General features: G+C 42.4%; 1 protein-coding gene across 1 annotated transcript; it reads right to left on the bottom strand.

Annotated features, from left to right (window-relative positions):
- Positions 1-1,893: 1,893 nt before the first annotated feature.
- On the bottom strand, positions 1,894-9,178 carry PLK2 (polo like kinase 2). Its single transcript, XM_063962695.1, has 14 exons — positions 8,907-9,178; positions 7,701-7,808; positions 7,474-7,590; positions 7,241-7,370; positions 6,920-7,007; positions 6,710-6,805; positions 5,712-5,910; positions 5,472-5,619; positions 5,267-5,364; positions 5,011-5,128; positions 4,512-4,752; positions 4,277-4,406; positions 2,779-2,889; positions 1,894-2,680 (listed from the first exon to the last, which is right to left on the bottom strand). Exons 1-14 carry the CDS (start codon positions 9,111-9,113, stop codon positions 2,489-2,491), a joined length of 1,983 nt encoding a protein of 660 aa, XP_063818765.1. The 5' UTR covers positions 9,114-9,178; the 3' UTR covers positions 1,894-2,488.
- Positions 9,179-9,961: the final 783 nt, after the last annotated feature.

Raw genomic sequence — 9,961 nt, forward strand, 5'->3', positions numbered from 1 at the left:
AAGCCCTGTGACTAATCAGATAAAAGGAAAGATGTAAAAAGGACAAGATTCTACTAAACATTTATAGGATCTACTCACTATTGAAGGTCTTCGGTTCAGAACCTAATGAAAACCTTCACTTTGGCCAGAATCCATAAGAACACTATTAAATCTATCTTCAAGTGCCACCTATAGTGCCAGTACAAAGGGAACGGATGGCACCTCCTTGCGCTATGCACTTTGATATATTCTAGCTGCTTGCCACTTTCACATGCCCTGCCAATATGGGTATGCAGCCCTTGCCCATCAGATCTATGTACCAGCTGTGGGACCATGCCAATAGGATTCCGGACCATGGTATGTTAACACATTTGATGTTCTTGGGAGCAAATTAATTTCTATTCAGATGCCAGCGGAAGTTATTCTGAACCATGATTAAACTAATGATCTTTAAGTATAGCACAATAATTGATCATACTGTACTTAAAATTGACATTTAATCAGTGTAGAAAATCATGAGACCACAGCTTATAGAGGCTTGAATCCACCTCAACCTCAATTTCACAAGCAGCCAATATTGAAGTTTAATCTGACTGCTTTGGGTGCCAATGTTCTTGTAAATGGGACACACAGGGGTAGATTAAAAGCCACAATGTGCCATTGTAATGTGTGAACACTAACAGCACACCTACTCACCACAAGCAGATTTGTCTGCAGCCTTGTGGGACTGAATAAAAGCCCACAAGTTCAGGGCTACCACATGGGCAACATATTTGCACACTTCATCTTGGGGAAGGCAGGTGTACACTAATTGAATAGACCCCCTACGCTACAGTTAGAAGACATTGATGTAGCTTTAGTAAAGCAGAATTATAGGGCAGTGTTTCCAAACCTCAGTCCTCACACCACACTAACCATCAAGGATTTAGTGATATCCATGCTTGAGTACAGATGTTGTTTCAATCAAAATAACAGAAACTAAGTTACCTCTGTTCAAGTACAGCTATCCTCGAAATCTGGACTTGGTGTGCCTTGGGGACCATGGTTGGAACCCTTGCAATAGGGAAACTTATACAAAGTTCCATGACCTTGAGAGCTCCCAGAGTGACATTTAAGCAATGTAAAATGGGCAACTACATTTATGCTGTGACACCTTGTTACACCACGAGACCCTTGGGGTGCCATAGTGGAGCAGTTCCCCCTGGCCTTGTATGCAGGTGTGGAGTGTTGGTTAGCACTTCCAATCAATGCTGGTGGTTATAGTGCCTTATATTACAGCAAGCCAACAGTTACAAGAAAAGCTTTTTCACTTTGATCTATTGAAGGCTTACAGTCAATTAGGTCGACCACTATTTGTCAACATGCATTAGGTCAGGGTCACTAGGTCAGCATAGAAAACGGTCAACATAAGTCACTTTTTAATTTTTTGACCTTTCATACTTTACAATCCACGTGGACTACAATTGGGAACAGTAACCTGTGCCGAGTGCAGTGGTAGAGCGAGGCACTGTGCCCGAAGCTCGCTTGCCATGCAGGGGACACTGCACTAATTGGGGTTCCCCGTCACTGTACGAAGAAAAAGAAAAAAAAAAAAAAAGACACCAAAAAAAGTAAAATAAAACCTCATGATCATGTTGACCAAATGACATGTCAACTTAGTGACCCTGTCGACCAATGGTGGCCGACCTAATAACTGTCAACCAAATGACCATTACCCCTGTTAAAAACCCAACTCGCCCCGGTTTCTGGAATGCTAAAAGCAGAATTAGGTTTGTTTACATACCAACAAGGTGTACTTCAGTGCCCATAAAACCAGTTCTTACCAGCACAAATAGCTATCTGTAACTCCTATAGATTTCCCATTTGTTATCACCCATTTTTCCCATCTGTAATGGATGATAAAGCAAGTACGCATTTTGTAGTTTCATGTATTTATTGCCAACATCGTATACAATGTATACTTAAAATAATTAAAGTCCAAAAAGGTCAAATACTTCACTTTTGGGCTGTAATAAATTATTTAGAACTAGGAATGCACTTGTCCAGCCACAAACGTGGGTATTAAACAATATTATATATGGCCATAGTTCACAGTTTGGCAGCAGTAAGCTGCATTGATCACAGCCGATTCCATAACTTGACTTTTTCCTTTAGAGCCAACATTCGCTTCAGAATCATAGAAATGTTCAGTCCAAATCCTCATCCACCAAATTACTCTATGGAGCAAAAACACATAGTCACCCCACTTTGACGGATTCTTTCACCCCCCAAAAAAATTTAAGGTTCACAAGTCACCACATTACTTTCCACAAAGTATCCTTCAAAAGAACACGAAATGGATCCAACAAAGCAGGATGAATTGATCTACAATCTGGTTCCAGCCCAGCACGCCAAGTAGGAAGTTTATTCGTACCACCTCCACTTTCCATCATGCCAGGTCCCAAAGCTTCATAGGTCTCGTCACAGTGAAGGACTTTATCCTGTAGGTTTCCATCAGCCCTCCGCCACGTTAATTGCACCTTTGCAGCAACATGTTCAATGCATATTCCATCCTGTTTCTCAGGTCATTAGAGCCACCAGACAAGAGGAGCGTGCTTAGACGGAATGTAGTAGACATCCTATCCTCGTTAATGTACGTTAGCAGATATTCGTCACTTTGGTTGGCAATGATAATTTTCGTGTGATCATGGTAGAAATTTACCTGTTATAAGAAATTTAATTAGCAACTACTCAAAGTCATAAGCCTTCATCATCTACCTTTTACACATTTAAATAAAGAACAAAACTTAATGTATTTACCTGAAATGTGCCATCATTGAAAAGCATCATGAGAGCCTTGTCTGACTTTAGCCACTGGAGGAGATACAAGCGGGGCCGGCACACATCCGTCACACCAGGCAAGTCACCGCCCTTAAAAAAAAAAAAAAAAAAAGCAAAGCGTCAATTCACTTGCACCAATATTACATTATATCTTGAGTTGTAATTAGACAGGTCACTTAGTTTATCTTCAGATGAATGGGAAGATTATTTGCCCCCACTCAAATTAGGGCAGGGATCCTCAACCACTATCCTCAAGTATCAAACAGGTCATGTTTTGTGGATTTCTGCCCATGGAAACAGGACTGCCAATTATAGACCCATTAAGAGACTCTTGTTGAAGCCTAAAGAAATCCTCAAAAGCGGATCTCTGTTGGCAGTATGAGGATTATGTTTATGAAGCTCTGATTTAGGAGGAGTAGTGGGAGGGTGGGGAGGATGTATTATAAGAGCAAAAGGGGGAGATTATATATTGTTCCACTTCAGCACTTCCTGCTTCGTCTCTTTACCAGATATGTACAAAATGTATTACATCTTATTTGCTGGAGTTGTATAATGTGCACAGATACCACTTCCCTCATAACAACCCTTCATACTTCTACCCCAAAGCACCAATCTGCTTATAACTATTTTTCCCCAAACAGCCTATACAAATGACAGATTGGTACTCTCAAAGCTTTGATCAATATCTCCCATAGTTCTAGAATCTATAGATCACCGATTCCTTCTCCCATGAAATCAAAAGTGTCACTAGTCTGAGCACCATTCCTCTGATGAAACTGCTTGCCCTAACGGCGGAGAAACGCGTAAGGGGGGCATTTTTGTTGTGATTCTACTGCCCATAGTCCAACCATCTTCCTTGTGACTGCACGGCGGGCCGACGAGCCGTTCTGATTGGGGACAGAGCTGAAGCGGTGCCTGGCTAAGGAGGTCCGCTCCCCTTGCAAGAGAAGCTAAAGCCGTGACAGCCGTGAGTAACAAGCTCTCCATATTACGGCTGCAAAAACTAGGGATCGTAGCATACCGCTGTGGTTATTCAGGCAGCCACAGCGCTCTCCCCCATGCTTGGATACAAATTTAAGTGGTACCACAGAGACTGTAAAAAACTGTTACATAAAGGGATTTGGTGTCCATTGGAGCACTGAGACACAAGTCTGTTACAAACAGTCAGTTGGACTGGTACATATATAGCCTTTTGCGATGGTTTCTTAAGGAGATATGGACATGGGCTTGAATCAAATTGCACAATTTTAAAGTATTTTTATTTGGTCTTATGAATGTATTTAAATAAAACTACTATTAATTGAATGAAATTTTCTCAGCGCTCCTATAAATTATTTTTTGTAGTCTGAGCACCACCTGCATAAATGTAACCCAAATACATGATAATGTCCAGTTCTCATTTGCAAGTGCCTAATTTTTGAACCCAGCTTCAGAACACATTTAAGTACGGACTCCATTAAAAAGCAGAAAGACTTACATCCATGAGATTTTCTTCCATATAATGGGAAAAGTATTTCAAAACTGTAACTTGGCTGATGAACTGTTCAGGGGCCTCAGTAGCTGGGAAGATGGAACACTGACCAAGCTCTGCATAGTAGTGTACAGTCCTGCAAAGGTAAATGCCACAAGTGTAAGAAAACAGAGGCCGTGGGGGCAGGAGACCAGAGAAGGGCGAAGGGCACAGGAACAGACTAGGAATGAGCAATACTTACTTTTTGTCAGGCAGCAGGCTCATGTGTGCTCCATTATTAAACAGAACGCCAACCGTGTGATCCGACAGCTGGTAACCGAAACCGTATTTATTGGAATAGTCCACCCACTTTGTGACCCAGTGAAAGGAGGTGCTTAGCTGCTCTTTTGGAATGGAGTCTGAATCTGGCATGTTTTCTAGGCAGCCTCTGAGGACTCTCGCAACAGTATCTGCAACACTTCCCATCGTGCTGTCTTCTAGACCTGGAAGGAAGGAATGCACATTACTACTAATTACATACCAGTCAGCTTGTCCAAGGAACTCTTATACACATACAAAAGTCTATCCCCCCCCCCCCCCCCCAATGTATTTTAGAGCTCAGCAATCACCACCAGCCACTGGTTTATCCCAGCCAGTGATCTGATTAGTAACAGTGCCAAGGCAGCTGGAAGCTTAATACTGCCAGCCGCCATCAATACAGTAGTCCCTAGATCTATCTATAGGCTTGCTGCGATACTCACATTCACTGCTGCTGCTACAGCTGCCCAGGGTCCCTCGAACAATCATTCTTATAGTGTCTCCCATCTGCTGCCTGTCAGGTCTGTCAAGGACATTTGACTTTGAGACTGTTTTGCTTTCCTAGAAGGTGATAAAGAACGCAAGAATCACAATGGAGCAAAAAACCAAAGTTCTAAAAAACCTATCCCTTCTATTTAAGCACATTAAAGGCTCCCTGTTTACAACCCTCATCCCCAGCAATTTGCAAGTTCAACCAACCTCATCTGTTCTGGGACTCTGAGTCTGGTGAGAGATCGATGTTTTCTTTAATTCTTGTCTCAGCTTGTAGATTTCTTCCTCTTCCTTTGCAAACTTATCTGCAGAAAGACAGCCCGTTAGCAAGCAATTACATGATGCGAAATGAGTAAGGGGCCGCAGCCTCTTCCATTTAGTCTATGCAGCACAAAGTTCAGAGGTAACTTACTGTGATTATCTAAGTATTTTGCCTTCTCCTTCTTTCCACCAAACAGAGCTGCAGCAGCTTTTTTGAAGAAGCTCTTAGCTGGGCTGGACAGGTGGAAGTCAGGTGCACTGTGACAGCAGGATGATGGGAGTCTGTCTGGTGTGAAGCCCTGATTTGGGAGGGAGGGGAGGGAGGAAAGTTACTACCTGCAGTCTCAGAGACCGGTAAACGATACATTTGCAGAGCATGCTCATTACACACCTGGGAGAAGAAGTCGTGTTGGATGATGTCTTCTAAGCTTGGTCTGTCCTCTGGGTTTCTGGACAACATGCTGGCTATGAGATGCTTGGCAGACACCATTAGTGAGGAGGGCAGGGAGTATCGTGCCTCCCTGATACATCTGTAGGTCTCTTTAAGGTTTGTGGTTTCAAATGGAGGTCTTCCTAGTAGCATGGTATACCTAGAACAGAATAAAACATTTAGTGAAGAATTAAACCACCTTTATAGCCAACATATTACTAGTTCATCATGAACTTTCTTGTGGGAGATTTAAAGTGAAGCAACCAACTACTGTCAATTGTCTAGCACAGACTGTAAAAGGTTGGAAGCATTTTGGTTGGTATGGGTAACCATTCTTGAAGGATCAACACATCCCCCATCATGTATTTCTGTACCTTACATAGTAACATGAAGCTAAGGAGTACGTGTACTAAGCAGTGATCAGAGCAGAGAAGTGAGCCAGTGGAGAAGTCGCCCCATCAACCAATCCGCAGTTCTGTATAATTTTATAGTACGCAAATGATAGATGTTACTTCAGTGCAGATTGGTTGCCATGGGCACTTCACTCTTATCACTGCTTAGTAAATGTCCCCCTAAGGGTAGTATTACACATCACTACAAATGGCCAGGACTGATTCAACCACGAACATACATATTGTAAGCTAAACAGATCTGTTTAGTTCTATGGTACATATGCCAGCTCCTCTTCCAGACTAATGCATCACATCCTTACCTAGAGCTGCCTAAATCCACTAAGTAACCAAGACTCACGCCAAAAGCCCAGGGGGCAATGAGGCTCAGATCACTATACCTTTTTTTTTTTTTTTAAACAAAGAATGGGGAGGGCCATGACAGAGTCCAAATTAATATCCTGCCCAGAGTCTCTAGCCAAACACAAGTCACGGGCTGTAGCTACTGTATATAGCCAATATGCTTCTAGCACATCTTCACACATAGGAAATAACTAGCAGAATACTTACATTACACAGCCCAAGGCCCAGATGTCCGATTCACAACCGTGCCCTTGCTTGTTAAGCACTTCAGGCGAGAGGTAATTTGGTGTGCCACAAATTGTTCTGTGGAAAAAGCCAAGAGGAGATGTTTAGGCCTCAATAGAAAAATCCCAATTTGTTTCACCTGCATAAGATGTGTGCCACAGTCATATCAGAGAGCAGGTAGAATACACCTACCTTCTTCTCTGTTCCATAGGTTCTAAGCGTGCCGCAAGGCCAAAGTCACCCACTTTCAGCTCCATGCTTTCATTAATAAAAAAATTTCCTAGAAAAGGAAAACAAATTTTAGTTACCATAAACCAAAATCCTTCATCAGCCGTCAAAGCCTCAGGCTAAAAAAAAAAAAAAAAAAAAAAAAAAAAAAAAAAAAAAAAAAAACTACTGTGCAATAGTCTGCATACATTATAAAATTACCAGTAGCTTACATTAAAATGCAAATTAAGGTCACTACAGACACTTGGCAAATTGTTTGAGGGAAAAAAAAAAAAAAAGAATTACCTAATTTTAAATCTCTATGGAGAATGTCTTGCTCATGTAGGTATTTCAAGCCAGAGACAATCTGTTTGAGGTAGTATCTCACTTCAGGATCTGTCAGTACTTTCCTTGTCTTCAAGATATGTGCCATTGACTGGAGAGAGGATATGTCATTAGCTTGCGTTGGGGAGATGTTGCACAGATAAGGGGCTCATACACATTGCAGGCTTATGAGAAAGCAGCTAAGACATGCTTACCCGTCGGCTGCAGTATTCCAGCAATATATAGATATTCTCTTTGTCTTCAAAGTAGTGATAAAACTGCACAACGTGTCTGTGATTCAGGGTACGGTGCAATTCAATCTCTTTGTCAATCTGCAAAGTAGAGGTCATGTTATTGTCATATTGCAAACACTACTTGGTGCCTGCAAGTGTCAGACATAGCAGCTTCAAGTGCAGAGATTAAGAAAGAATAAATGACCCACCTTTTCTCTCTGGTGAGGCTTGGACACCCTGCTATGGGGGATAATTTTTGCAGCATAGATTTTGTTGTTTGTCAAGTCTGTCATTTCATAGCACTTCGCAAATCCTCCCTAGAAATAAGAACAAATGATAAGGATGGGACGGGCCAAGTAGCTTAAACAGCCTTGCAATGCATTCCTCCATCTAAGCCACAGAATTGCAATGTACATGTTGCAACATTTAAAGTGGAACATATACAATAGATATTTATATATAAGTCATTTTACAAGGGTGCTCTGCATCACATAAGGGATTTACTTAAAGTAAATAGAGACTAATTCAGTTGTAGTCTGTTCACAATAGATAAATGCAAATACACTGCAACTCCAGTAATGACAAGCTCACCCCCAATTCCATATTCTTTGTTTGCAGCCCTATAAATGTGCATATAACATACACAATCAGTGCTACATGCAGTATGTATGCACAAGATCAGACATCACTCATAATCCAACTGAACCCCATGCATATCTATACTGAGCACACTGAGAAATCACCAGCTACAATACACATTATATATTAGGTATAGCTTGATAGATATATACATTTGCTTAGTCTGACTCACTCATGTAGACCTGATGCTGTCAATCACCAAGCTACGATAGACCCCACAGTATAAGGGCCAATGATTACTAATGACAGGTTACAGCACAGGGGTAATTGTAATGCTGTAACTTATTGGGGGGACACAGACCAAACAAAAAAGTCATACACCCAGCACATCGATGTACAATGTATGTCATACAACCAGCACATGAACATACATCTGTCCTACATACAGCACATCATACAATATAATGTACAATTTCCTACTTCCAGCAAATCAGTATACAATGTATGTCATACATCCTGCACATCAGTATACAATGTATGTCATACATCCTGCACATCAGTATACAATGTATGTCATACATCCTGCACATCAGTATACAAATGGATGTCATACATCCTGCACATCAGTATACAAATGGATGTCATACATCCTGCACATCAGTATACAATGCCCTACTTTCAGCACATGAATGCACAATGCATTTCATGCATCCAGCACGGAGGATCTTAGTGCAATGCAATATGCCCCCTCACTGCCTGCAGCCATAGTGCATAATAAGAGGGTAATATCCACATAGTTCCAGCAGACCATCGACATGCACTGTCCCAGCATCTACCTTGCCCAGCACTTTGCCCCTGCGGTAGCGTCGCCCGGTGATGGGGTCGGTGATGATCCGGGACTCCTCGGGGCAGGTGTGGTGCACATGCTGCTCCCCCTCGGCCGGTAGCTTGCAGCGAGTCCTGCCTGGGTCACAGACCCGGCCCAGCTCGCACACCCGGTTGCCGGTGCTGGGCTGCGCGGTGATCGTCCTCAGTAGTTCCATCGCTCCCTGTACGCATACACACGCCTGCTGCTGCCAGGGATAAGCGCCGTCTGCGGGGGAATCGGGGCAGGCACCGCCTTATATCAGCTTCCATAGGAACGCCCCCCTGGTGACGAATCTACAGTCTGTGTGCTGTGTCCTGGTCATTGCCTGGGCATATCCCTGCTGCTGCTGTTACCATGTCACCCCTATGGCAGCAATGGTGCAGCTTGTACAACACTACCATGAATGAAAGAAAGAACCATTTTAAAAATAAAGGGAGCAGGCATTGTATTGTTCTCATCATCACTGTCAGGCAGACAGACTCTGGTTTTAATATTGAATATTTAGGTTGTATCCTCTGACTTGCTGGGGCTGCATCTCCAATATCCTTTACAGGTCCACCATGGTCAGTGAATGTGGTGAGATCACTGCCACAGGCTGATAGCTGTCATTGCTCTGTAGATTGTAAGCTCTTCAGTTGAGGGGCCACCTAATGTTTATGTGTCCATTTCCTATCATTGATAGATAAGCAGAATTAAGACAAGACACATACTGTAGGTCATTACTAATTATATATTCCTAATTATGCAGACTTTTTTTTGTTTATTTTAAAGAAACTATACTAGCATTGGTTTCCAGACTCTGCCCTCAAAGCACCCTATAACACTCCAGTTTTCAAGGATATCCATGTTTGAGTACAGACGATTAAATTAAATTGACTGGGGTATTAACTAAGCCACCTGTGCTCAAGCATGGATATCCTTAAAACCTGGACTGTTAGGATTCCTTGAGCACAGCATTTGGGAACCACTGTGGACTTCAGGTAGATACACACTAGACGTCGCCTAGCGTGTTCCCTTCCCTGC

The sequence above is a fragment of the Pseudophryne corroboree genome, chromosome 1, assembly GCF_028390025.1.
Source record: "Pseudophryne corroboree isolate aPseCor3 chromosome 1, aPseCor3.hap2, whole genome shotgun sequence".
NCBI lineage: Eukaryota > Metazoa > Chordata > Amphibia > Anura > Myobatrachidae > Pseudophryne > Pseudophryne corroboree.

Bases quoted from the DNA above. Each gene is read 5' to 3' on its own strand.
- PLK2 (XM_063962695.1), bottom strand. From the start codon at position 9,113: ATGGAACTACTGAGGACGATCACCGCGCAGCCCAGCACCGGCAACCGG. The intron at 6,806-6,919 runs GTAGGTGTATTC...CTTTTTCCACAG, and splicing joins CCTATGGAACAGAGAAGAAG to AACAATTTGTGGCACACCAA. The intron at 2,681-2,778 runs GTAAATACATTA...TTCTTATAACAG, and splicing joins TCAATGATGGCACATTTCAG to GTAAATTTCTACCATGATCA.